Source organism: Pyrus communis, chromosome 6 (assembly GCF_041283825.1).
Source record: "Pyrus communis isolate YQ-2024b chromosome 6, ASM4128382v1, whole genome shotgun sequence".
Classification (NCBI taxonomy): Eukaryota; Viridiplantae; Streptophyta; class Magnoliopsida; order Rosales; family Rosaceae; genus Pyrus; species Pyrus communis.
The window spans coordinates 8,009,025-8,036,615 of NC_142570.1; the positions used below are offsets into that span (position 1 = coordinate 8,009,025).

A 27,591-nucleotide genomic window follows, 5' to 3' on the forward strand; every position below is an offset into this window, starting at 1 on the left:
TTGAACACTAGAAAACCACTTTGAAATCTTTTTTTTTTTTAAAGAAAAAAAAACCAAAAAACCACTTTAAAATCTTTTTCAAAAGAAAAAACCAACATACATCTTCAGTGTCATACATGAAGTATTGTTTTTCATGCATACTAATAGGCAATCATATAATGAAACTAATATCTAAGAGCAAGTGTGAGTTCCTTACTGCATTTGTTACTATTTTATCAAAGCATATTCATCAAAGCACGCTATAGCTATTCAGCCTATTCTCCTATTGCCAACTGTGCAGCATGTTAGTTTCCTTCTGCGTGCATTTGTTTGATATACATGTGTTTATGGATCAGTTTATAGAATGTGCACTCTGTCAGTTTATGGATCATAGATAAATATGTGTTTGATATATATGTGTTTACGGATTAGTTTATGGAATGTGCACTCTGTCAGTTTATGGTTGTGATATATATATATATATATGTGTGTGTGTGTGTGTGTGTGTGTGTGTGTGTGATCAATATATGAGATATGAATATTATATATATGCTAAACTGTGGTTGTGATATATTATTGTGAAATGCCACCTCCTCCACCACCTCAAGTTCAACGTCGCCCATCACTACCTCCGTGACCACCCATTTCAAGAGCATCTACACCAACACAAAGGAGGGTTCAATTATCAACAAGAGGAAGGGGTTCACCATCAATGACAATGGGTCATTCATCAACAAGGGGAAGGGGCCGAAGGGACAAAAGGGAATGAACTTACTTAAGCTTCATTTTGGTTGCATGCACTTTTTTGCTTATAAACTATGTTTTGCTTACAAACCAAATTTCAAAGTGGTTTTCATTCGGTAGTTTGGTTTGTAAAACTTAACTTATTTCATTTTGGTTGCATGCACTTTTAAGTAACTAGTTTGGTAGACAATTGTGATCTTAAGCTTAACTTATTAGTTGTTGCTTGCTTGGTATGAAAATTGAAATTATGAGATGAAATTGTGTTGAACTTTGATTGAATTGAATTTATTTATGTGATTGTGAAACTGAAACAGGTGGGATGTTCGGGCAGTGGGCTACAAGCCTGCAATTGTTAACTTTTTTTTTCCTGAAAAATGGGTGGGCTTACTTGTTAAAGAGCTTAAAATTGTAAAAAGTTTAAAAAGGCCAACATTTTGGGCTTCAAGGCCCAATCCCAAAGTTTCCCGAAAATCCCGAAACATTTTCGGGAATCCCGAATTTCGGGAAATGAATAGTTTCAGTTCGGTTTCGGGATATAAAATCCCATCCCAAAGTGTTTTGGTTTGGGATTCGGGTTAGGGGTTTCGGTTCGGGATCCCAACCCGAACCAACCCTAGACATATATGGTTAAATAGGGTATAATAGTACTTTCACATCAGGTTTTGGTTATAATTATCATAATTTTCAAAGTGTGGCTATAAGTCCATATGGGGTTCAAATTTTGATTATTTATCCAAATTTCCCAAATACATTTGGTTTAAAAAAAAAATAATAGGTATTTTTTTGTATAATTTTTCTCTTGCCAATGTATTTTCCGTATAATTGAGAAGTGTACACAAAACAGAAATATTTTTCAACAAATTTACGCACCTATATGGTTTCCTAAATTTACTAACCAAGCTTGCTACTAATCCATGCTTAAAAAAAAAAAGGAAAATGGTTTAAATCCGAAACGTAAGGGATTGAAGAAGACAATTCTAACAACATATTTTTAACAGAAATCCTCTAAGTTACCACATTAATAATGGTTTTTTTCTTTTCTCTTTTAGATTAAAAATAATGATACCGCATGCACCAGGATCAAATCCAATTGCTTCACTGCTGAATCTGTTTTATATGATCCGAGTCAGAGCATGTACGTGTGATGACTAAGTTGTGTGTGCATATTGGTTTTCTTTTCTTGTTATAAAGTCATTATCCTCCCCTAAAACCCAACACGAACTGCTAATTACTACTTACAACGCAACAGCCAAACCTACTCCTTACTTAAACAAACATCTCTCCACCATTTAGAGGATATATTATCTCTTAAACTCACCCACACCCACTACATACATAAGATTGGGCCCTAATCAATTAATTAAGATATATAAAAATAAAACTTGAATTCAATATTCTAGCCTTAATTATTCTGAATCTTTCCACACTACTTCAATTAGCTAATTAATTAAATATTAATTACTTGTCATGTATGAGTTGGAGTATGATCGAGATCAAATTTTCAACACCTAAAATAAGTGTGGTCTCTCTGTAATCCCAATAAGTGTTTGACACATATTAAATTTATAACAACAAAATTAAAAAAAATTAAGATAATAAATACCATATCAGTCATTTATTGAGCCACATAGAACCTACACCCATTTTAAGCGCAAAAGATTTGATCTTAGTATAATAATCAAACAATTACGCAAAATTTTGATTAGCTAATTAATCAACTTCCACCAGCTCTGGGAAATTATTGTAAAATCAATCAATCAAAAGATCCCAATCGGTGCCTCTTCTAGGGCAAATCTAACCCTTCTGTCCTAATCACAAAACTAATATTAAGAATCTGAGTGGAAGCTGAACCCCACAAAGTGTATCAAGCAATACAAGTCCTTATCATGACCCGGATACCCAACCATGTATGACCCGAAACTATTGGCCGATTTAATAGGCCCACACATAACACGTAATGTAGCCCATGGATACTGACATTAGGCATTTATCATGTTATTGATACCATCAATACTGCAACTCCATAGTTGTTGACATCGTGACATCTTCTCATTCGTCGAACAAGCAAACTGGTGATACAAGATTTTCTCACATATTGTACACATCAATAACGTGATCCGTCATCTGACAAGAGAGAGACATACAATTGGGAAAATTTTCTAGTAGAGGCCTCCATGCCATAAATAATTTCAATTTTCTACATCCCAAAACTGGTAAATATAATATCAAATCATCTCGACCATCGCAAAGCAGAGAGCATGGTTGGCTTGGGTCGCTCTTTTATAATACCGTGTACTAGTGCTTAAGGGTCACAATCTATCTTTCTGTCTTGAGGCCATCCAAATTCCTCCAAGAATGCCAATACAACTCCATTTGACCACCCAAATCCAGTCTGCATTGCAATACACACAAACAGATTTAAACAAACCATATTAGTCTGATAGCACCTAAAGAACATCTATATAGAGAATAAAACAATCGCCTTAATTTCTAATACAATTAAAGTGATCAATTTCGAATCCCTCTTCCCGAAAGATTTAGACTTGTTTAAGATATCGTCTTGTTAAAAAAAAGTGATTAAGTGCATACCTGGGGTATGTATTCACCACCACCACCGGTTGCTCCACATTCTCGCACATCATATTTTTCATGCATTGTGTGTGTTTTCTGGAAGGCAACATAGTTGGTTCTGATCCACCTCGCAGCAATGTCTTCCGCCATTGATTTCGCTTCTTCTAATCCAGAATTTAACAGACCTTCAACTATCATGTGTTGGAGTGGAGCCCAACCATTTGGAAAATCCCTGTTTTCACAAGCTCCCATCAAGCAATTTTGCAATGTAATTCCAGAGAAAACTAATATATATTCGAATTTAGTTTGTTTTTGCTTACCATTGTTGTGTTGAGTTTGTTAGGGATGTTGCAATACCAGCAGGACAAATCAGTCCTGAGCTTTGAAGACTTTTTGTAACTTTCTCTACCACAGATGCATCTTCACTCACACAAAGGGTAAAGGCTTTCTTAGTTTACAGCGTATACGAAGATAATATATGAAATGGATAGCGGAATACTTTCATGTTTAAGATTTCGGGTTTAGCATGATGGAATTTTGGAAGCACAAACCTGAGTAAAACGGCTCAAGCCACAAAGGGACGAAATTTGAAGCGTATACGTTCTGATTCTGGTTACAAGCTTCCCATGTTTGATGTTCCTACGAGCATATCAATGTGAAGAAATTAAGATAACCACTATCATAAGTTCATAACTATCAGAAAATCAAAGAGTTATACAATTATATACCGCATTGCATGTGTTTCTGTTGAGCCAGTAATCTAGCCATTGTCCCTTCTTTACATCCCAGAAAACAGCTTTTATGGCCTTATGCCTTGCTTCAGAAGCTTTCAGGAAGCGCTCAGAAATTTTAGAGTCTCCTGTGACTTTTGCAAGGAAGGCAATGTCATGTTCCATCTGCATCAACAGATAAACAGATTGTAATGTTTGCAGATAATAAGATATACAGGGGCTTCTTTTGTTAGTAATCGAGAGACGTACCCTTAGTAAGAATGCATTCAAATCAACAGGTAAAATCCATGTGGTAGCCAACGTTGTAAAATCCGAATGGTTCCTGCAACAAGAAAACAAAATCCTCAAATTATATGGCATCCTAAATTTTAAAGGTTGACTCATTCCTAGAAGGTAATGAATATACAAAATACTTCATTACATCATCCATCTTGTACTGAAATCCCATCCAGTCTCAGCAGTTGATGCCACTTCCCGGAAAAATTGCTGTTTCTCAAAAGCGTTCGAGATATTGGAAGCCAATTCCTTGTCCTGACAGGCATAAGATGTTAAAAGGGATACACTACATAAATGTTTCCCGCCATTGATATAAACAACAGAAATGTTTCTCGAATAAAGCACGCAGAGAGGACATACAATGGTTGAAGATTCAGGCCTCGGTGTGTTCCACATTGCGTAGTATCGACTCAAAGTGTGATTCTGAGCTTCAGAATCCTGAACAATTACCTTATGAATACCTACAGAAACAGAAAACAAAATTAGAACTATACAAAACCCACCGCAGATAAGTTTATCAAAAACATCAGAGAAGGCAACCAAGACAATGTGAACCTTTCATCAACACAGATTCTCACCATACCTGAATTCCAAAACTCATGTTCTTTGATCAGTGCAGGGAGAGCCTTCCGAGCCAATTCCACATTGCCCGTCTGCTTGTATATTTCATGAACCATTGCACTCAGAAGTGGTGGCTGGCTGCAAATTTTTCCCAAAGGAGAAGGAATAAAAGTGGTGAGTGACAGATTAATCCTGTTAAAAGTTTGCTTGCATTAAAAGTTATAAAAGTGTGAAACAATAAGGGTAGAAAAAATAGGAAGCGAATGAAGCATTACCTTCTGTTAGTATAATAGGTCCTTGCACCATTTAGGACATATCCATATTCTTCTATCAAGGAAAGGAGATTGGTCACAATATTTTTTGCTGTATCATACATTTTACTTGCTAGCAAGCCCCTGCACAACATCTTAACACCATCAAAGGGTACTTCATCCATGTTTGATAAAAAAAGAAAACGAGATTACTCCATCCATGATGACACCAAATGAACAAGCAATGAAAATTTGTCTATGAATAATACCCGGAGTTGCATTTTCGTCATTGAATTCCTGTAATAATTGATGTTGTCCTCAAATTAAGGCACACATTGCACTCTAGGGTCTTTCAGTCGACTCTCTCGACAACTATTATTGTAATTTAGGGATGAAAATGCAACTCGGGGTATGATTTAGTGACCATTGCTACAGTTTATCCAATGAAGAACCATTGTTTCAGAGCATTAAATTTCCACCAACCATCCCCTAGGACCCCTACCCTGCAAAAAAAGACAGGAACCCACTCGGCATACAAGGCTTTTATCAAAAGGGACCTAATCATCCAAGCTAGTCTTACACAAGAAAGTCGATTGGATTTTTGGCTCAAGTAATCAATAGAATCAGATTCTCAACTCACACTATAAATTAATGTCACCTTTTCAAAAAGAAACAATAATGCAACACGTGGGCGGCTGCCATGTGACATGCACTGTCAAGCAAGTATATTAATGACGGTTTTGAACTCTTTACCCAAGAAGCACTTTTATTCATAAGCACATTTGTTAAAAGCGTTTTTATTAGAAATAAGTTAAAATTTTATTAAAAAAGCGAAGTGCTTTCTGAAAATAGCATTTAACACCTGCTTCTCTAATGCATTTTTATGACCAATCTATAAATGCTTTTAAGTTTTTTCTTGCCAAATATTTGTCATAAGCATTTTTGGTCGATAGAAAGCGTTTTCAGCTATTTCAGAAGAAAACATGGCTACATGTGCACATGATTCAAACAACATGATCAATCCAACTCTCCTTTTTTCAAAAATTAAAACACAAGGAAGGGAAATTAACACTAATGACTTACCTAATCACCCAGTAAGAATCCCAGTAATAAACCTCCCTAAACCTTGAACCAGGAATCACAAACTGCTCAGGCAGAGGAAGCAGGGTGTGCAACTCAGGCTTCTTGTGGACCCCACCAGAGACCTTCCTGCTCAAGTTCTTCCAAAGGGAATGCACCTCCAGAGCCCAAGCCCTCACTTCCGGGTGCTTCACCTTCGGCAGGAACCCCTCCGGCTCCGGGACGAAATCCTCCGGCACTGCAACCACCATATCCTCCCCAGCACCACCGAAGTACTCATCCACATACTCCTTCAAATCTTTGGCCGACACGGACCCACTCGCCGACCGCGGCAGCTGATCGAAAGCCTTCTGAGTCGCCGGCAATTCGAGCTTTAGCGACAAGTCGACGTAGTATTTGGGGTCGAAATCTTTTTTCCCGAAGGTGGCGAGGGCAGTTTCTTGGAGTTTTTCGAGGAAAGCGACCAATGGGGTGGTGGGTTTTACGGGGCCGGAATCGGAAACGCAGGGAGGGGTTGCTTTAGCGCCGGTCATGGTCCAGGCTTTTGCCACCGTTGTTGTAGTCGTGACTAATAGAAGGAAAAGCAGAGAAGAAAGGAACGGGAATGGAGAGTTGTAATCACAGTTGGGAAACCGTGATTCCGGCATTGTTGGAAGAGTTGTGATGGGAGTGGAAACAGAGTGGGCAAATGGTCGACATGATGAAGGTGGAAGAAAGAAGATGACAGAAGTCGGAATCGGAAAGAGGACAAAAGCCGGCACTTTGGAATTAGGTTGGAATCGCGTTTTTACTTCTCAGTATTCGTTGAATGAACAAGAGAGTGCCTTTTGGCTCTTGACAAATCCAATGTTCAATCTTTTGATGGGATGCCGTGACAAAGATAGAAACAACAAAGGGAAAGTGTCGGTTTGAAGTTTTGAGCTTTGACGTTATAACAATACTTTTTTTTTTTTTTTAGCACATCGATATATTTACATTAGAAGGAGAAAAGTTGAATTAAATCACACAATAAGTAACCTAATTTGGTATCGAATTCGTCATTTAAAAGATTCGAACCTAAAACTTCTCACTTCCAAGTGAAGAGAAATACCACCAGACTGTAATACTGAATGACGACCTTATAACAATACTTGTATCATGGTGGATTATATAGCCTCCTCCATCTACAAATATAGTTTAAGAATATTGTGATCATTTACTGTTTCGATATAAAATTAACCGTGGAGGAGAATATTTATTGTATTTTTTTTTCACTGTTGGAATAGATCTGACTACATGTGACAAGAAATTTTTTAAACCAGAGTGTGCATAAAGACGAGATCTTGTATGCATGTGTGTGTGTATATTATATTATTGTATATAACAAAACTTATGATATTCTAAAGTTGGGGTGTGTAAGAAAAGTTGTGTTGCATATACGCTGCCAAAAGTTATGCTAATCAACAAAAAGATTAATATCCTAATTTATAGGACTCGTTTGGTATATTAAAGTTAAAGGATGGTAATTTTTCGTTTTGAGGGATTCAACCTGAATGCAACTTATCTCTCATGTTGGACCATTTCTTTCCTACAAACATATATATATATATATAAGGGGTTAGTCTTAGTCATTTCAATCAATAAATCGGTTGATATCGATATTCTATGATATTATTCCTCTTCATTTTTTTATTTATGAAGCGGAATGTCCTTTAAGTTCAGATATTTTCACCTATATCAATATTTTAAATGCTGATTTCATCTAAAATGAAATCAATTTCTTCCCAAGGGCTATTTTGAAAAAAAAAAAAAACTTATGATTTTCGTCACTCGTACAGCGATGGCAAATTCCAGAATTATATGGGGTTTAATGTAAAAGTGCAGTACTTTTTTTTTATATGGGGTTTAATGTAACAGTTCACCAAACACTATTTGGACACTACTGTGTTCCGTCAATTTAGATATTTTTATTGTAAAGATAATTTTGAATTGAAGATTAAGAAATTAAATGGTTCAGATTATGAATTTATAAATGAGATTGAAAACACAATATTTACAAGGAACGAGATACGGCTGACCATCAGGATTTAGGCCGAACCACCACCTGTCCGCCCTTTTTACTTTGATTTTTCCCATCTTCCATTTGTCGAGTGATGACAATTGCGACCTCCAAAATCCCCAAAAGAGAGAAGATAAACATTGTTTACTATTGAGGATTTTCCAAACAAACGACGCGTCGTCCAATTTTCAGGTTAATTTATTTTTAAGGGGAATAATAAAAGCGAGAAAAAGAACAAGGGAAAAAAATTAAAAAGTAAAAAGGAGACAAAAATAAGGGGGGAAAGAAAACGAAAGGAGGGAGGGGTGGGTCGGGTGGGTATTTGAGTAATTTGGTTAAGCTCCTCCCTCAGATATCCCTTCAGTTCCACACGGAAGAAAGCTGCGATTCTTACAGCTTCAGAAATTGGAACGATATTTTTATATTAACGAGCAACAAATTCATCATCGGAGGGAGCTCACCCAAATAATCCACTCAAAAATGCAATTCCAAAAAATAAAATAAATAATAATTATTAACTAAAATACAATAACTAGGGACTCTTTCTATATGGTCGGGGGAGAAGAATAAAAAGGCAGAGGTGCTGGGGTGCTCGCATGGGGGTATGAATGTAATTATACGCAGTGATGAGAGTTTTGTTTAGGCTTCGTGTTACTACTTTTTGTATCTCAACAATTTTAGTGGACCCATTTCTAACCCAATATCGGCCCATTCATTTGAGCCCAATAATATCCCTCACCTGCCTATTATCTTAGGATTTATTTGAATATGCTTTTAAAATGACTGAAAACACTTTTAGAAAAAATATTTTTTTGTTCCAAAAGCACTTAAAATGCTTTCTTCAAGAAGCACTAGTTATGTGCTTCTTCCAGGAAGCACTTTAAATGCTTTTTCAAAATTACTTGCATTTTTACTAAGGATTGGTTCCAAAAACATTTTCACCAAAATGCTTTCAGTCATTTTAAAAACACATCCAAACAAGCACTAATCCTCCCTCACCACCTACACATCCAGTTCACCGAAAATATGGACCGCTCGCTGGAGTATTTCAAACCAGTTCATCACCAATTCAGGGAGTTCTCAACCGGTTCAGGACCGCTTAGGTTGGTTTTTTTACTTTTAAAATATTGAAACCAAACTGACCAAGCGGTTTACTAAGGGTAAATAGTTTTCCAAACCCATGAAAAGAGGACTTACCTGTAATAGGTTCAATGCCACGAGACGTCCCAGTCCATGTAAGTTGCTCTCCATGAAAAGGGTGACCCCTACCGAGTTGGGTCTCTAGGTCTCACTATAAACGCACCTTTACAGCCGATTCATTGCATCAAAAAGAGAGAAGAGAAATTTATGTTGGACCATTTTCTGTGTTGGACGATTTTGTACAGAATCTTACATCTCTCAGGATAAAATGCATTGAATGGAATCATGACCACAATCTAGCTCCCCACCCTGATTGAAAAAGTTGTGTTCAACTTTGAAAGGATCTACGGCCGGTCAAAAGGCCGTACAATCTCTGACTTATGAGACTGAAAGTTGCCATAAGGACACATAAGAAATCCAATTATCTAGCAGTCCTATAAATAAATAAATTCATGAACCAAAACCCCCTTCCAAAAACTTTCTAAAAAGGGGTCTTGTGGTCCATGGTCCTTTTCATCAAGCAATAAATCCTGGAGGCAGAGAGAGCGGTAAAAATAAGGGAAGGTTTAGCAGACAACCAACCTGGAAATCTGGATATTGGACCAGGCGGAAGCAGAGGCAGCCTTCCGGAACAGAAAAGCAGCACCACCCTGGTTGACCGGTTACTCTCTCAGGGCCTTCTTTACCACCCCAAGACATAATTTACTGACTTTCCAAATGAAACTGATGTCAGCCAATAGTAACTCACACAATGTAAAAGATTCATCTCCTTTTCCCCTTTCTTTATAACCTGGGTGAACAAGGCACAAAGTGGTTATATAGAATAAGGTGAAAATCCAGGAGAGGAGTGAGAGGAGTCAAGTTCATGGAGAAGTCTACTTACCCGGAAAAGAAAACCAAAGTTCAGGCATCGAAGAGAACGTTGAAGGAGAAGAAAGCAAGGTTGTACATTATCAAAAGGTGTGTGTTGATGCTACTGTGTTGGAGGGAACATGCAGACTAATAATGGCGGTGAAACGGTGAAGTTTCACCATCCATTTTTACTACTACTTTTGTTCTAGTGTTTGCAGTAGTTGATTAGAAATGTTTCTTCTTGTGTATTTGCAGCATTGTTGTTAATAGCACTAGGATTTTAGAATGTGGGATGCTAGACCGTGCCACCTACAGGCCCAGTTACAAGCACAATCAATGATAAATAACAACACGTCACTGTTCATATCGAACAAGTGATCGACTTTGAAATGATCTGTTCACCACTCTGAACAAATCCAACTGTAGCATCTTATAGATTGGTTATCGGCTCCATCCCCAGCCCCTTCATATTCCGCATCCTTCTGCTTCGTTGCTTGCTTTTCTCAATCAGGGACCGCGTCCCATTACGCCAGTATGATATATTCTCCACACTACCTTGAATGTATAGTTTACTAAGCATACCGCTCTTGATGTGTAATCTAATGAGGATACAACCCTTCAACCTGAACATAATTCCCTGAATGCATAATTGTAAATCAAAGAACTAAAACAATATTTGTAAATCAACTTGAAGATATTATGTCCATCTATCCATACATTTGTTTGTTTCATGAATTAGTGAAACCACCATTATATGCCCTTCCAATCCAATGATGCAAATCAACTCAACTCGATAAAAACGTCGAATCTGAATAATTAACGATTAAGGCCAGACAAATCCCTAATTTGCAAATTCCTACCTAATTCCAGAGATTCAATCCTCAGTTCCTACAAGTTCATGCATGATTCAACCAACAAAATTGCAATGCCTATGAAACAAAGTATGAATTAGAGAAACAAATTTATTAATCAACGATTTCAATATGTTCTACTGCAATCCGTATTATGTAGCTCATACATTCCCCATCCATTACACATTGACACACCCGCATGAAATTCAGAACCACAAGCTGTTTTCAATAAACCCTAATTAAAATACAAACGAAGATAATACCGCAGAGAGAGAGAGGGGGGGGGGGGATAGATCAGACGGGGAGATTAGCGACGTCGTTTGGAGGTTCGTTGTTGTGATTGGTGAGGGTGAGAGGGCGGTCCTTGGCCTCGTCGTCGTCTTCGTAGTCGGAGTCGGTGGTGGAGAGGTTGACGCACGAGAAGCGCTCGAGGGATGAGAAGAAGGCGGTGGACACGGTGACGCTGAGCCAGCTCGCCACCTGGTCAAGCGTCTCCCGGAATATGATACCGTTCACGTTTTCCATCGTTTTACTTTTCACCTTTTTCTCAAAATTGGGATGCCAGGTTTGATGACGTGATTTTGGATTTATATATATAGTTGGGACGCGGTTTTAATTTGAATTGGGCTATAGAGAGTGCAAGGCCCAATATGATCTGAAATTGAGGTAAGAAACAGTCGTTCACGTATGGGTGAATGAGTAGTTATTAATTAAGGAAAACTAATGAAAATTGTTTGAAAATTTTGAGTTTTAATGATAAAGACAAAATAAAGGGTAAAATGAATAGTACATGATTGACTTTTTAGTGTAAAAATGTAGTTTTTCATTGAAGTGAACAGTACCGCGGGCTTTTCGTTAAAACTCCCTATTAATTATTGTCAAATGAAAGCAATAATGACACGTTACAAATCGGCAATGACCAAGCAAGGAGCATGGGTTATGGATGTTGCCGAAGTCAAAGGTCTTCCGGTGGAAATTGGTCGGATTAAGGAGGAGAAAGAGACGGGGTTGGATTTAATATATTAATCTCATGAGTTCAATATACTGGTATCACACTCAAATATTCTAGCCTATTTTAGAAGTGTATTCCAATATGAGTTCAATATATTGATATCATTCACTGTTTATATCTTACTGTGAAAGGCCTAATATGAAAATTTTAAAGTCTAATTCTCAATTTTGTGTGGATCTCATTTGTATCTTGAATCTTAAAATGTTAATAAACACATTCCCTTTTGAATGAGTACAATTTCTTTTTTTCACTTTCCATTATCGATTAGTACACACGCCATAAGGGACACTCTTGTTTCTTTTCTCTCCATCTCGAGTTAAATCATCAAAGTTGTACCCAACTATTATAACAAGCGCATCTGGTGTAGTGGTATCATAGTACCCTCCCACGGTACTGACCAGGGTTCGATTCCCTGGATGCGCATTTATTTTTTGTTTATTTTATAAACCAACTTTTCAATGGCCAAGTGTTTATTTTATGAGGACTTTTTTGTTCTAATATCAATTCTATGGGCTAAAACTTCTATGTCATTTGCATGCCTGCGTTATCCCAATTGGTTAGTGAGCTATCAGCCCATTTCGTTGCACTTAAGTTCATGTCCCGCTTTTCGTAAATTAAAGTAGTTTTATCCTGTAAAAGAGACAATGTAACTCGAGTTAATTATAGCGCATATGAATCTTGTTGCACATTACAATAGATACTCTTCATTTTTGTTCATTAACTTGTAAACCATAAAACACAACGACGTAAAATTGTAATAAAAAGATTATTTTCAAATTATAAAAGGACAGGCTAGTAAGGGCATATCAATCAGATAACATTACTCAACCATTCGATTTAAGGAGGAAACAAAACTATAACACGTATATGCTATCTTAAGACACGCTCCAGATTGCGTGTTCTTCCGGCAGTCCTGTAGTCATCGGCCATGAGATGGATGAAATGCTGATAACTTTTTTCTACGACGACTGCAGTATCTTCTTGTAGTCCTCAAAACTGCCATCGAATGGTTGTATCCTACCTTCTGATACCACCCATAGCTCGTCCACACTTCCAGAGATCAGATGCTCGTCGTGACTAACCTGTAAGAAAGAAAACACGCTTATGAGTCATACTAGTACATCAAATAATTCTCGTATACAAGCTCTCGTTGCAAATAGAAATTGTGAAGATACTAGAAATGAAATACCATGAGAATGCCTCCTTGGAAGAGCACAAGACCTTGTATTAGTGCCTCCACAGCATCCAAGTCCTACATGTCAACAGCCATTGCAATGTGAACAAACACGCAATCAGGCAAGGCAGTGTTCTTCGGTTCATTTTATGCAAGCAATTCGTAATCCAAAATATTGTTACTTCTTTCGAGCAGTAGAATCATGAGAAGGAGAATTATGACTTACCAGATGATTGGAGGGCTCATCAAGCAATATTATGTGCGGTTTCTTGAAAGTTATCTTGGCAAACGCAACTCTGCTCTTCTGACCACCTAATATACCCCATTCAAGTATTTCGAGAATAATGTTAAAACTCATAGAGCAACACTGGAATTGACTCTTTCAGTAAAACTCACAGCTAGCATAGGATGCTAAAGAATGAACAGTAAATATCTCAGTAGTCTACAAAATTAGTGTAAGTGTCCCGGCCAGTCTTTCAACTTGGCAAACCATGCCAATCTTAAAGAGGTTCAAGTAAACTAATAGTTCTAGAAATCAATTAATCTCTTTAAACAAATTCACAGTATGGAATAGAGAATACCAGACAACGTGTACATAGGCTGAAGTGCAAGATTTCCAGAGACACCTAAAGAACCCAAGTGAGATCGGAGCTTTTGTTCAGGTACTCCCTGCAAAAAGGATTCTTCATTACTTCACATGATTAATTTTAACAAAAAAATAGTAAAAGCATGCTAAATCTGATTAACAAGATTGTTCGCTCTAATGAGACAAAAGCACCACGAAGGATTGATCCAAAGAGACCTACCCCAACCCAAAACTAAATTTGTGCGAGTAGTGAAGTTACGATATTGAATGGAAACTTGTCCCCATTGGCAAATGATTAACAGGTATCAATTCCAAGTCTTGTTCAATGATATAGAATTTGAGAGGGAAAGCGGCGAAATATTCCTTTTAGGTTGCAGATAAAATAGATCAGGTCCACTGATTATATTCTAGATTTAAAGCAAAATTATCCTATTCTGGATATGGAAAAGGATTCAGAGGGGTTCACTAGCAGGATCCTAGAAAAGAGAACTCAGTATACCACCTCTAGAAACATGAAAAGTTTTTCCATACACATAGAAAGAGAAGGAAAATGGTATCATCAAGAACTCACTGGGAAGCAGCGCATCATATACAATAAGGGATTAGAAGATAAATCTAGCCCATCAACGTGGTGCTGACTGAACACAGCAATCCGTACCTGTAAACAGTGAAAGAGATGCAATGGTCAAGAGTAGTTACCTTGTGTTCTTAGTACACAAAGCACATAATGAAATTAAGTAGCAGAATACCATATTTGCTTAAATAAACAGTACTATCTATAACTAAAATAACTTAGTGGACAGCCCTGTGCATGTTAGTTGAAATCTGAAATTCGTATGATCAATTCAAAATTGTAACCCAGTAAAAGTAATCCCAAGAAACATGCAAGATACCTTAGCCGAACGGAAAACTGTCCCAGAGATTGGTTGTAGCTCCCCTGCAATTAGTTTGAGTATTGTTGATTTACCAATACCATTTGGCCCAACCACTGCATAAGAATCATGACAAGCACAATAAGTATAGCAACACATTAATTCCAACTTATTCATCCAAAAAAGAAGAATCCATATTTCCCAAGAAAATGAGGCCTCAAAATTAAATTATTGAATGAATTGTCATATTTCCACTAGAAACACAAAATATGAAGATACTCTCAACAACAGAACACATAATATATTAATAGGGTATATTATCAATTTCCCCCCTGAACTTGTGACCATTGGCCAATTCCCCCCCTGAACTTTAATTTTGGCCAATTTCCCCCCTCAACTCTCATAATTAGTCAATTCCCCCCCCCCTGAACTTTAATTTGGCCAATTTCCCCCCTCAACTCTCAAAATTAGTCAATTTGCACCCTACTGTTAATTTTTTTTTTTTTTAATTTTCCATCTATTCTTTTCTTAATTTTCAATCTTTCTAATAGCTTCCAACAAAGTACTAAAATTAACATAAACTCACCTGCATAATATAGGGTAAAATGTACAAAAACATAATACAGTTAGTATGTGACATGGGTTGATTATAAGAAAAAGTTATGAATCGGGTTTAAAGCATGTAGAAGAAGAAATAATAACAAAAAGAAATAATAATCCTAAACTCATGGATCAAACCTATTTCAATAAAATGGGTTATTCTTAATAAGGAGTCGAAAATTATGAATAGACTAGCCATTTTTTTTACTAAAGCTCGATTCTCCGCAATTTACTTGAACTTAGCTTTCACTTTTATAAAGAAAATTGTATTCACATACAAAAATTTACACATCAATCCTTTTTGTTATCAATTTTGTATCGTCAAAAATCAAATAAAATTACTCCATACTGATTTATTATGACTAATAATACTATCTATGATAAATTGTAAAATTCTAAATTTTAATCTATTTGTAATAGGATAAAGATATAGGAACATGATTAACATACATCTTATTTAGTTTCTTACACACACTTGTTTAATTATGATCAAATTAAAAATTTAACAGTAGGGTGCAAATTGACTAATTATAAGAGTTGAGGGGGGAAATTGGCTAAATTAAAGTTGAGGGGGGAAATTGACTAATCATGAGAGTTCAGGGGGGAAATTGGCCAAAATTAAAGTTGAGGGGGGAAATTGGCTAATGATCACAAGTTCAGGGGGGAAATTGATAATATACCCTATATTAATATGCAAGCTATCAAGCAATATATCAATTTTCAAATAGACAAGATTAACTTAGCCTCCTTACTTGCAATGCGGCTGTCAAGGTCAATTCCAAAATTTAAATTCCTAAACAAAACGGGTCCGCCAGGATAACCAAATGATGCATCACTGCAAACACATGTCACCAGAAAAATACAATAAGCAATTGATCTAAGAGATGAAAACAGCATAAACCTGAAAGTAAAAAGTAAAACAAGCAAAGGATCTCATGGGAGTCGCTGAACCCAAGAAAGGGGGTGAAATTGCACTGTATGAGCTGACAAACCTGAAACTTATTATAGGAGGACCAGGTCTGTCGTCTGGAGTTGGGAACTCAAACTTATAGCTGCAAATGAAAAGGCCAGAGGCATTACATAAAGGGGGAAAGAGAACTAGAAATATTGTTTTTACATGCTATTATCCATATAAGCCACGAAGACAAATTAGTGCGTACTCAGGGTCATTTACAATCTCATCCACATGTCCCAACCGGTCCAAAGCCTAAACAAAAGTAAAAAGAGGGAAGATCAGTTATTTCTAACACAATAAGATCAATACAGCAATCCAATTTAAACATGAAGAATTTTTCTAAATAAAAATTGTTAATGGCCATGAAAGCGGGATTCATAAAGGTAAGCATGCAAGAATACTATAAAATCACCTTAATTCTTGACTGAACAAGTGCGGCCCTCTTGGCATTGTAGCGGAACTTATCAATAAAAGTCTGTAGATCAAAGTAAAAAAAATTGAATGTCAAACGTAAGTTACTAAAATGCAGAACATATGTCAAAAAGAGGGGAACAGGAAGACAAAATAAGAGAGTAATTGGACATCCGTCCATATGTTTTAAACAGACTGCCGCACTGGTTGAAGTAAACAGAGGCTAACTACCCTAAATATCTTTTCCAAAGCTAAGTTGAACTGCTGTAGATATCACGAAAATAAGAAAATGCATAAATAATAGCATCAATTTGTCATTATTGTATGATGAAAAACCTGCATATGTGCTCTTGAACGCTCATTGGCCTCAAAAGCTTTCTGTTGGTTCTTCACTAGTTCTATTCGTGTCCTCTCATATGTATCATAGTCCCCTTTGTAAGCAGTCAACTTTTGCCCATGAAGATGTAGGATATCAGTGACTACCTGCCAAAAAAGAAAACATGGAATGACGTATAAAGCATATTCTAATGTGCTATAGAAACCACACTAATTAATAATGCAGTTGACATGAACAAATAAGAAAATAAATCACATAAATTACCGTGTTCAAGAATTCTCTAGCATGAGAAACAACTATGCATGTTTTTGGCCACTTCACCAGGTAAGCCTCCAGCCAGAGGACAGCATGAAGATCAAGATGGTTCTGAAAATAGAAAAGGAAATACACATGAGGGTGGGAAAAAAAAAACCATGCACAAAATTGGCTGAAAAAATGAACAGACTAAAGAGTATGAACAATAGACCGTGGGTTCATCAAGCAGTAACAAATCAGGCTCTATAAACAGGGCACGAGCAAGAGCTATTCGCATTCGCCATCCTCCTGAAAATGCTTTAGTTGGTTTTCGCTGCATCTCTGGAGAGAAACTAAGACCCTGTAAAATTCCTTGTCAGTAGGATGGCAACTGAGATAAAGAACAAGATGACAAGTATTTCTCCATCCAAATGTACCTAAATGGCACGGTTCACCACCAGCAGGCAGAATTTTCTGTTTCATTTGTTACTTAGTATTGATGGCTTGGTGATATATCATTATTAGTATAACAGCAAAGAAATTCAACCTCGAACAAGATGGCATTTATAACTTCTTTCCTCACTTCTTTTCGTTGCTATTTATTCTAGTTTTTGGAGAGTTGAATCAGAGCCCTAAGCATCATAAATTTCATAGACCAGGCTTAAGCCAAGCAGATAATTGTACGAGACTTATGCAGCAACAAATGGAGAACTGACCGCAAGAATGGAAGCTGCCCGTGACTCTGCTGAATCAGCATCAATGAACTCAAGCCTTTTGTATATCTCCTGAAGTCTCCGACCAATGGCATCTTTCTCAACTTCCCCGTTGCCCTTTTCTGTTGAGTCCTCAAATTCCAGTGCCCTCTTCAGGTTAAAATAATTTATTAAGCATAGTGAAAGAGCAATATAAACTTCTAATTCATTCAGAAATTTTTTTCGGTGACAAAAATAAAAAATAAACAGAAAAGCTAAATTTTTCAACATCAGCAGCTCCCTTCTAATTAAGAACAACGTGCATTCAACCTGTTGAGCAAGAAGACTAGCTTCTTCTTCCATAAGCTTAGTTCTTTCAACATCAGTGTTAAGAACACACTGCAAGGCTGTTGTATCATCACCCACCACTTCTTGCTCCACATGCAATATTTGGAAGTTCCTAGGAATGCCATCAATGGCATGCATAGCCAAGTGTCTAAGAAAAGTTGTTTTCCCCGTACCATTTCTTCCCACAAGGCCTTCATGAATCGTGAAAAGATCAATAATGTCAAATGCCTACTGAAAAGTTATATTACAACTACAGATGGCCCTCTCAACTTGGAAACAAAGGCAAGAGGATCATAATACACTGGAAAATACACTCACCATAATGCCTTCCATAAGAAAGTGTTACTGAACCATCCACAATAAGATCACGGCCACCCACAGAAACATTGAAGTTTTCCAGACGGATATCCCTGACATTTGGGCCACCAGCACTTTCATGATTTACACTTACAACAGGCATTCCAGCCCTGACTGCTTCCATTTCTGCTAAATGTATTTGATATTGTTGCTGTACATTGAAAAGGAGAAAATATAAAAATTAGAAAAAACTAAACCAATCTTTCAAATATTTAAATCCTCAGCACCAACAACAACCTAGCTCGCATATGACCTCAATCTAAGCACATAAACTCAACATGGACCAATAATCTTGCTCCTCAATATCACACACAAAAAAGAAAAAAAAAAAAAGAAAAAAAAAATCACACTAAACATTAGGATATAATAATACAACTCACATACTAAAATTCTACCAATTTCATTGACAAAATCATATCTCACGTAGAAACATTACCTCTCTTTGGCGATCATCCTTCCTCTTTTTCCTTTCTATCTTAGCTCGGTCACGTTCAGTTAACACAGGGCCATCAATCAACTCAACCTTCTTCTTTGGAGCTACCTTCTCATTCATCCCATCATCCATTCTTACAGGTGCTGATAGGCTCCGCACAGTCGGTTTTGCTTTAACCAACCCATGTTTCCCGAACTTCTCTGTTATTATACTACAAACCTACATCAACCCACAAATGTCAAGAACAATACAAAACTCAAGATTGCAAAACCATGTTTCCAAGAACCAATATTTCATAATTTTTCACTTAGCTAAGAACAAAATGCCTATTCAAACAAATGCTTTAGAGTTTAGCGGAGCAAATAATCCAGTAATCTACTCATACGAAAACCAGTTCTAAAAACTTTCCAATACAGCATTTTCTGACTGGCCAAATGGACCAAATCAAATTAAATGAAAAAACGCAAACTTGTCGAATATCATAGTACAAACCTACATCAAACCTCCACAAATTCCAAGAATAATACAAAAATCAAGCTTGCGAAACCACGTATTCCGAAATCAACAAACTAACATTGTTAATTTCTACAGGCAGCCTAATCAGAAATCTTTTCACCTAGCAAACAACATAAACCCAACAATTCAGAAAAACCCAAGTCGTTTATGATCAACGTGATTCAAAATAAACGTTTTACAGCTACCAGTTTTACTTTCCTTTCCACTTTCCAACATTTTCTGAGCAGCCAAACAGACCAAATGAAATTAAAGGAAAATAAAAATCTCACCGAGCGACACTCAGCGAAGTCGCTAACGCAGCCGGCGCCGACAAGGAGCTCGCCGAGAGCTTCGAAGGCGCCTTCACCGTCTTCGCCGAAATCGAAGTCCTCGTCGGCGAGGACGTTGACGATGTACTCGATTATGGGCTCGTCGACGTCCTCGGCCCGCCGGCCCAACACTTCGTGGACCACTGAGCTCGCCACAGTCATTGCTCCGAATCCGAATCCAGAAGAACGAAATATCCGTTTGGTTCACTGCGCAAGGGTTTTGGGAGATTCAAGGAAACCGATAGAGAAGCTCGGCTAGCCCTTACTATCTTTGCAGAGAGGAGAAAGGAGGGTGCTTGGTACGACGGCGTCCTGGCCGATAAGAGGCATGTAAAATTGGCGGGGTTTTGGTTCGGCCCAATATATTTGGGCCGGGGCCGGAGGGCTAACAATCGGGCTAGATTGGATTGGCCCGGTTGGGAACGTTGGGCATTGTTCATCCCTATTTTTCATATTAGTATATAGAAAAAATTGTAGCAATGGTCCTTAATTTTAATTCAATTGGAGCAATGGTTATTCAACTAAACTTCCATGGCCATTGGTTCCTAACTCATTAAAAAGTGTAGTTATAATCATTTTCATTAACTCTGTTAGAATTATGTCAAAATGAAAATACTTATAGCTATGACCATGGATTTTATACAGTATTGTGGAGTATGGGAAATTCTCGGTGTTTTTGAGGTAAAGTACGATGGGTGCAATTAGATGGGCATCGATAAAAACTTTGTCAAAAATTTCAAGCTGGACGAAAGGAAAAAGAATGTCTCGTACCAAAATTAAATTATGAGTTCTATCCTAAAAAAGAATGTCACAAATTACATCAAGTGGTTCTTCAAACCTTCAAACCATATTCGTTCTACCTCCGAATATCTTATAATAGAATAAAGAATATCAACTTGTAAAATAATTAGGGCTTAATTTTTTGAGTTTGAGGTGAATTTCAAAATGAGGTTTTAATTTTTTTTTTTTTTAGTGCACATGTAAATACATTCTAGTGATATTCATTTTCACTTGTAAGTAAAAGATCTTAGATTCGATTTTTCGAGTTTGAGGTGAATTTCAAAATGAGGTCTTAATTTTTTTTTTTTATTGCACATGTAAATACATTCTAATGGTATTCATTTTCACTTGTAAGTAAGAGATCTTAGACTCTATTTTTGCCAAAAGCGAATTAGAACCACATTATTATTAACTCATTACGAGACTTAACTCACTCTCCTAACCATTAGAATAGATAATATCGTTTATTAAAAAAAAAAATACAATCGTATGTAACTTACACATCAATCTATTCCGTGTTGCCCTCTTTTCCTAGAAGTTTTCAGTTTTTTCAATATATTCAGAATATGAGTTTATGTATCTACGTAGAAAAATCTCGGCTCCTTCCGATTTGAATTTTGACAGGCGTGCGATTCACGGTTCCACATGAGCTTGGAACCCCGAAATTTCAAACGTGTCAAAACCGGAATAACTAGACCGGGTTGACCCGGTTCACTACACCATTGCTCACGTCGGCCGAAGCTTTTATATCCAAGCTTTCTCTGATTCTCTCATCCAACGAATCGATTCAGAAAACCATAGAATTCAATTCGCGGAGAGTTGAAGGTGTTCGAGATGAGGCTGCTGAAGGTCGCAACCTGTAATTTGAACCAATGGGCTATGGATTACGACTGCAATATGAAGAACATCAAGGAGTCGATAGCTCAGGCTAAGGAGGCCGGCGCCGTGATTCGTCTCGGTCCGGAGCTTGAGATCACTGGCTATGGCTGCGAAGACCATTTCCTCGAGCTTGACACTGTTAATCATGCGTAAGTTCTCACTCCATACGTTTCAAATCATCTGTTAAATCTTTGTTTTTGAAGAAAAAAGTGAAATTAGAATAAGATTAGCCCCTATTTTGGTTAATTAACCAAATTGGTAATTGGGTTTCGCATTTTGCGTAAGAATTAAGTTTTAAGTGATAGAAAGACAGAATTTTAATTTGTTCTTATTTGTGGATGAATTAAGTGGTAAAAGTTTGTTAAAAGATAAATTTACGGTGGAGGTTTTAACTTTAAGTTATTGTTAATGGTAATATTTGGTGGTGATCAAGAAATGTGTCTGTTTTTTTTTTTTTTTGTTTGCAGATGGGAATGCTTGAAAGAGCTGTTAGTTGGGGATTGGACTGATGGCATATTGTGCAGCTTTGGGATGCCTGTGATCAAAGGGTCGGAGCGTTACAACTGTCAGATAATTTGTATGAACAGAAAGATTATCATGATACGCCCGAAAATGTGGCTTGCGAATGATGGTAATTACAGGGAACTTCGTTGGTTTACGGCGTGGAAACAAAGAGACCAATTTGTGGACTTTCAGTTGCCAAATGAAATTTCTGAGACTTTGTCGCAGGAATCCGTGCCTTTCGGTTATGGGTACATACAGTTTCTAGACACGTAAGTACCAATATTACTTGCTTTATTGTCAGTTGGTCAGTTGTATTACGACTTTGTGTATAATATGTTGCTTTTGTAGCAAATCTAATGAAACTTAGGATTGGTTAGGCGAGATAAATTATTAGAAATTTCCCTCCACGTCAGTTTTGTAACTGCTAGATATAAAGAATGAGCGCCGCAACTCCCTTGAAAATCGCCTTAATGATATTTCATAAGACATACTGAGTAAACTACACAATTCATGATTATTAACCAGTTGCCCGTGTTGTGGTATTAATGTCATCACAATTCGTAAATTCATAACACATTGTAAGGTGTGCCTTGTGCAGAAGAAGTTGTTGGTTGATCCTATCACTTTATCTAAAATGTGCTTCAATTCAGATGGCTCCAAGGCCAGCCTTAGTGTTGTAGGAGTTGTAATCTTATTGCAGTATAGTATTCTCTTCCAGTCAAAACCTGATTTGTGGAAATTCTAAATCTTAAGCATTGTTCCCTTATTAGAGCTGTTGCTGCTGAAATTTGTGAAGAACTTTTTACTCCTAGTCCTCCTCATGCCGAGCTTGCATTGAATGGGGTTGAAGTTTTTATGAATGCAAGTGGGAGTCATCACCAACTTAGAAAGCTTGATATTCGTCTTCGTGCTTTTATAGGCGCTACTCACACTCGTGGAGGAGTGTACATGTACAGCAATCACCAGGGGTGTGATGGTGGTCGCCTTTACTATGGTACGTGAGAATACATTAATTGATGGATGTTTTTCTTCAGTCCGGCTATGCATTTTGCTTAGTAAATATATGCATCAGCCCTGTATGCTCAAGGAAAAAAGTTGTAAATGAATTTTGTCTGGTTGTTGAACTATGGTTAATTTTTGGCAGATGGATGTGCTAGTGTCGTTGTAAATGGAGATGTAGTTGCTCAAGGCTCACAATTTTCTTTGAAGGATGTTGAGGTTGTGATTGCCCAAATTGATTTAGAAGCGGTATGTTATTCTTTTCACAGATTGTATGTGCAGGAGCGTCTTTGTATCTGAATGTTCCACTTAAAAGCTACATTAAATTCCAGTGTCTTTATTCTACCAAATAACGCATACATGGTTGCTCATTTTGTTGAATTTGGATTTCTTCTACTAACACAGATTCCTGGAATTTCCTACAATGACTATATCTTACTTTTCTTTTTCCTTAATGGCAGGTTGCTAGTCTTAGAGGATCGATAAGTAGCTTCCAAGAGCAAGCGAGCTGCAAAACCAGGGTTCCTTTCGTGGAGGCACGATACAACCTTTGTCAGTCTTTTAATCTGAAAATGTGCCTTTCTAGTCCTCTGAAGGTGAGTTCCAGTTCTAGCAATGACCAACTCAAGTAGTTGGGGTAGTGATTTATTTATTTATTTACTTTGTCAAAAGGGTAGTGATTTATTGAAACGTTGTAGAAAATCCTTTGGTTTCTCAGTGTTGGTTTATCAAGAATTTGCCTAAAAATATTTATAGTTCGCATCTATGTGTATTTCTGACCCTATAACAAAAATTTATCATGATTTCTTTGGAAGACTTCCGTTTAAATTTTAAATTCACCTGAAAATTTAGTTATGTGGATAAGCTGTGTTGTTTTGACAGTACTTAGTAAACATGGTTTTTATTAATACAATTGAATATAACTTATGATTTGCAGATTAAGTATCACTCTCCTGAGGAGGAAATAGCATTTGGTCCTGGTTGCTGGCTATGGGACTATTTAAGAAGAAGTGGAGCTTCTGGGTTTCTGCTTCCTCTTTCTGGTGGAGCTGATAGCTCCGCAGTAGCTGCTATAGTTGGTTGCATGTGCCAGCTTGTAGTAAAAGGTTAGTTTTTCAATCTTAAATTTGTGTACAATAATTTCATTTTTTGTTGCCATTGACTTTTGGGCTATGCACTGCATTTAATGTAGAAGGACTACTTACTGGATGGGTAGATGGGGTCTGTAACCATTTTTTACAGGCGTATGATAAACATTACATGCATTGATCCTTTGCCTTTCAAATACTATTGTCGTAGAAATACATATGCCATATTTTGAACCATAATGTAGTCTTAGCTCACAACTTACTCATAAAACCAGTATCTTAGGTTAGGATGAACAGAGGTATCAGGTAGTCTCTCCCTTGAACTTATACTAGTAGTGAGGGTGCAGAGGCAGAAACGACATCTCTCTTATCCTACCGGGAAAATATTGTCCTCTGAATGTGTGTCATTCATTTCTGATGCATATATGCAGAAATTGCAAATGGGGATGAACAAGTCAAAGCTGACGCGATACGGATTGGACAATACAAGAATGGACTGTATCCTACTGACAGCAAAGAATTCGCAAAACGCATATTTTATACTGTTTTTATGGGATCTGAAAACAGGTGGGTTCAGTTTACACATATACTATTTCCTTGTGTGAGCCATGCACTATTCTGTGTGCGTCTGATTTCCTTATGTTGCAAATTCCAGTGCATTAACTGTTTTTCAGGTAGGAGCATTAAAATCTTCTCTTGGATGCTACAACAAGATTAACATTTAATGTTTTGTGGTTTCTATTGAACATTGAATGTCATCATTTAATATGAAAAGGAAATACAATAAAATGGGGAAGGCATCATAATTTTTTCCTTCTTTGGATTTTAGTAACGCCTGAGAACCAATTATTTACAAATTAGTGAAATTTCCGTTGTAGACTTGCAGCAGATTTCTAAATATCCCAACATCGTGCAGGTATGTGCTCGTAAATGATACTAATGTAGTTTGTTCCTTGCAGCTCTGAAGAAACAAAGTCACGGGCAAAAGTTTTAGCAGATGAAATTGGCTCATGGCATCTTGACGTTCCCATAGATGGTGTTGTTTCCGCACTTCTGTCGTTGTTTCAAACAGTAACAGGAAAACGACCAAAATACAAGGTAAAAACTGTCTGGCATCAAATTACTCCATTTGTCATGTTTGAATGTCTATATAATGGTAATTGGGATTTGATCATCATTGCATTAAAACTGTAAATAATTGTGCTTGAAATTGAATCCTCAACCTCGTTTTATTTTGATAGGTAGATGGCGGATCTAACAGTGAGAACTTAGGTTTGCAAAACATTCAAGCTAGAATAAGGATGGTGCTGGCTTTTATGTTTGCATCACTACTACCTTGGGTTCATAACAAACCTGGGTTTTATCTTGTTTTGGGTAGCTCCAATGTGGATGAAGCATTGCGTGGTTATCTCACCAAGGTATTGTAGAATTTTTTCTTGTGGTGTATGCTAATAAATTCTATTACTTGTGGGCGGTTTGTCATATCTTAATAAACTTGATCTGCCTACTGGTTTATATCTGAGTACTCTTCTTTTTCCTGTACAGTATGACTGCAGTGCAGCTGATATAAATCCTATTGGAAGCATTAGTAAGCAGGATCTTCGGGCATTTTTGCGATGGGCTGCCATGCATCTTAGTTATGCTTCACTGGCAGATATTGAAGCAGCTCCACCCACTGCTGAACTGGAGCCTATACGTTCCAATTATAGTCAGGTAGTAGCTCGTCTTTACCTATCCAATTGCATTATCAGTAATTTTTCCTCAACTGTAAAATTTGTTCCTGGAAACATGTTAGATGTAATAGGGGGGAGTACCTGCGGAAAATGTTTTCTGCTCCCAAGTCCTGGCACCTGTCCTATCCATACGAGATAGGTGAATTTAATAACTTGTTCTGTGTATAACAGCTGGATGAAGTAGACATGGGAATGACGTATGAGGAACTCTCCGTCTATGGAAGGATGCGCAAAATTTTCCGCTGTGGTCCCATGTCCATGTTCAAGGTTAGTCTAATGCTTTATGGAAACCGCTTAAGTAGTATGGGCTGGTCTATTCCCATTTCCGTCGTCAAATAGTATTTTTCTTACATGGAATTCTCAGAGGACACGTTTACCTGTTGCATTGTCAATTCTGTAAAGTAGTGAAATCTTTTGCAGTTCTCTAAGGACGTTCATCTTATAATACGATTTCCTTGTTGCAGAATCTCTGCTACAGATGGGGTGCAAAATTGACTCCAGGAGAAGTGGCTGAGAAAGTGAAGCACTTTTTCAAGTACTACTCTATCAATCGACACAAAATGACCGTATTAACACCTTCCTATCACGCTGAGGTATAAACATGACAACTTTAAGAAACAAAGTTCAGTCTGAAATGTTATCCGTGTTCTGAAGCATCAATTGGAATATCTCATTTTATTTCAACTTCATGCAGAGTTATTCACCCGAGGATAATCGGTTTGACCTTCGCCAATTTCTATACAATGCGAGATGGCCGTATCAGTTCCGGAAGATTGATGATCTCGTACGTGAGTTGGGCGGTGACAGGCTTCCTTTGGGAGATTCAAGTGACCAAGACAAGTTGGTTGATGCTCCACATGGTGCAGGTGGGATGGGAGTTGTGGCAGCAGGCTCAGGCAATCCAAATGTTGGACTCTAGGGTTTATTTTCTTCATCTTCTTCTTCCTCCTCCTCCTTTTCTTTCTTCGAAAGAGAAAAAAGGGAAAAAAAATGATAAACTAACAAGCGAAAAAATACATATATTCAATTTCTTATAGCTGTGTATGAAACCTTCATTGCTCATGCAAGGTTTCTGTACATAATTTCATTGAATCTAATAAATGATTCACGTTATTCATGGTGGTTAGAATTGATAATTTTGCAAATGTCGGAAATTATTGCACATGCATTATTTTTCGAGAGTTAAAACCCCCGTAGCCTTGTAGCACAAGAAATGAGAAATCGTTACTCGAGAGTTTGAACCCCATCGACAAGAGCCCAAGAGTCAATTGTAGCAAGGTCATGTTTCCCTTTGCTCCCCTAAAAAGATCTGAAAATTCCATTTTTCTGAAAGAGAAGTGGGAGTTTTTTTTGCTCCCGTCAGTCGTCACGACTCACGACCTTCTTAAGAGCAGTTCCACCCCTAAGACTTTGCGCCAGCACCCAGCGTATTTATCCACTTAAGTGAACAGTAATATACTCTAGTGAATAGTAATAGGCTAAAGCATCTCCACCCCTAAAAAAAATAGCCTAGTCAATTTATTAAAATATTATTTTTATTATTATAAAATAATAAAAAATAATATTTTTATTTTTATTTTCTGACTTTATAAAAAATATATATATATTATTATTATTAAAATATTATTATTTTCCCATCTTCCACATTTCCCTTCCCCTCCATTCCTGCACGCCATCCACCCAGCACAGATAATCCATT

At 37.2% G+C, this 27,591-nt stretch overlaps 4 protein-coding genes, 1 long non-coding RNA gene and 1 other non-coding gene across 7 annotated transcripts; 2 read left to right on the forward strand and 4 right to left on the reverse strand.

The window, feature by feature from the left end:
- Positions 1-2,750: 2,750 nt before the first annotated feature.
- On the reverse strand, positions 2,751-7,101 carry TRE1 (trehalase 1). Of its 2 annotated transcripts, XM_068449928.2 has the most exons (12): positions 6,197-7,101; positions 5,138-5,257; positions 4,885-5,000; positions 4,662-4,762; positions 4,447-4,556; positions 4,275-4,347; positions 4,023-4,190; positions 3,846-3,933; positions 3,615-3,714; positions 3,313-3,526; positions 3,013-3,115; positions 2,751-2,847 (listed from the first exon to the last, which is right to left on the reverse strand). In XM_068449928.2, the coding sequence occupies exons 1-11, from the start codon at positions 6,838-6,840 to the stop codon at positions 3,026-3,028; spliced, it is 1,824 nt and encodes a 607-aa protein (XP_068306029.2). In that variant the 5' UTR covers positions 6,841-7,101; the 3' UTR covers positions 2,751-2,847; positions 3,013-3,025. The 2 variants fall into 2 exon arrangements, with proteins under 2 accessions (XP_068306029.2, XP_068306028.2); XM_068449927.2 differs by having other exon boundaries at positions 2,751-3,115.
- Positions 7,102-9,566: 2,465 nt separating this feature from the next.
- LOC148696214 (uncharacterized) lies at positions 9,567-10,090 on the reverse strand. Its single transcript, XR_015963530.1, has 2 exons — positions 9,954-10,090; positions 9,567-9,757 (listed from the first exon to the last, which is right to left on the reverse strand). It is a non-coding gene; the product is annotated as an uncharacterized LOC148696214 (long non-coding RNA).
- A 1,081-nt stretch (positions 10,091-11,171) lies between these two features.
- LOC137710865 (uncharacterized) lies at positions 11,172-11,649 on the reverse strand. Its single transcript, XM_068450018.2, has one exon. It carries the CDS (start codon positions 11,597-11,599, stop codon positions 11,369-11,371), a length of 231 nt encoding a protein of 76 aa, XP_068306119.1. The 5' UTR covers positions 11,600-11,649; the 3' UTR covers positions 11,172-11,368.
- Positions 11,650-12,438: 789 nt separating this feature from the next.
- Positions 12,439-12,509, forward strand: TRNAG-CCC (transfer RNA glycine (anticodon CCC)). Its single transcript has one exon. It is a non-coding gene; the product is annotated as a tRNA-Gly (tRNA).
- Positions 12,510-12,833: 324 nt separating this feature from the next.
- LOC137710370 (ABC transporter F family member 3) lies at positions 12,834-20,327 on the reverse strand. The gene is made up of 18 exons (XM_068449326.2): positions 19,871-20,327; positions 19,089-19,304; positions 18,614-18,803; positions 18,278-18,486; positions 17,972-18,118; positions 17,488-17,616; positions 17,286-17,387; positions 17,021-17,167; positions 16,686-16,748; positions 16,479-16,525; positions 16,311-16,370; positions 16,071-16,153; positions 14,740-14,834; positions 14,418-14,504; positions 13,842-13,929; positions 13,487-13,572; positions 13,276-13,338; positions 12,834-13,168 (listed from the first exon to the last, which is right to left on the reverse strand). Exons 1-18 carry the CDS (start codon positions 20,069-20,071, stop codon positions 13,046-13,048), a joined length of 2,136 nt encoding a protein of 711 aa, XP_068305427.2. The 5' UTR covers positions 20,072-20,327; the 3' UTR covers positions 12,834-13,045.
- An 882-nt stretch (positions 20,328-21,209) lies between these two features.
- Positions 21,210-27,009, forward strand: LOC137710775 (glutamine-dependent NAD(+) synthetase). The gene is made up of 13 exons (XM_068449898.2): positions 21,210-21,717; positions 22,036-22,341; positions 22,843-23,066; positions 23,217-23,320; positions 23,533-23,667; positions 24,009-24,177; positions 24,591-24,726; positions 25,119-25,257; positions 25,401-25,577; positions 25,705-25,872; positions 26,064-26,159; positions 26,357-26,485; positions 26,587-27,009. The coding sequence occupies exons 1-13, from the start codon at positions 21,524-21,526 to the stop codon at positions 26,809-26,811; spliced, it is 2,202 nt and encodes a 733-aa protein (XP_068305999.2). The 5' UTR covers positions 21,210-21,523; the 3' UTR covers positions 26,812-27,009.
- The last annotated feature ends 582 nt before the right edge of the window (positions 27,010-27,591 follow it).

Bases quoted from the DNA above. Each gene is read 5' to 3' on its own strand.
- TRE1 (XM_068449928.2), bottom strand. From the start codon at position 6,840: ATGCCGGAATCACGGTTTCCCAACTGTGATTACAACTCTCCATTCCCG. The intron at 5,001-5,137 runs GTAATGCTTCAT...AAAAATTTGCAG, and splicing joins ACCTATTATACTAACAGAAG to CCAGCCACCACTTCTGAGTG. The intron at 3,116-3,312 runs GTATGCACTTAA...ATTGCAATGCAG, and splicing joins GTGGTGAATACATACCCCAG to ACTGGATTTGGGTGGTCAAA.
- LOC137710775 (XM_068449898.2), top strand. From the start codon at position 21,524: ATGAGGCTGCTGAAGGTCGCAACCTGTAATTTGAACCAATGGGCTATG. The intron at 23,321-23,532 runs GTATGTTATTCT...CCTTAATGGCAG, and splicing joins CCCAAATTGATTTAGAAGCG to GTTGCTAGTCTTAGAGGATC. The intron at 24,178-24,590 runs GTTAGTTTTTCA...GCATATATGCAG, and splicing joins GTGCCAGCTTGTAGTAAAAG to AAATTGCAAATGGGGATGAA.
- LOC137710865 (XM_068450018.2), bottom strand. From the start codon at position 11,599: ATGGAAAACGTGAACGGTATCATATTCCGGGAGACGCTTGACCAGGTG.
- LOC137710370 (XM_068449326.2), bottom strand. From the start codon at position 20,071: ATGACTGTGGCGAGCTCAGTGGTCCACGAAGTGTTGGGCCGGCGGGCC. The intron at 16,371-16,478 runs GTACGCACTAAT...TTTCATTTGCAG, and splicing joins GAGATTGTAAATGACCCTGA to CTATAAGTTTGAGTTCCCAA. The intron at 16,154-16,310 runs GTTTGTCAGCTC...ATGTGTTTGCAG, and splicing joins CCTCCTATAATAAGTTTCAG to TGATGCATCATTTGGTTATC.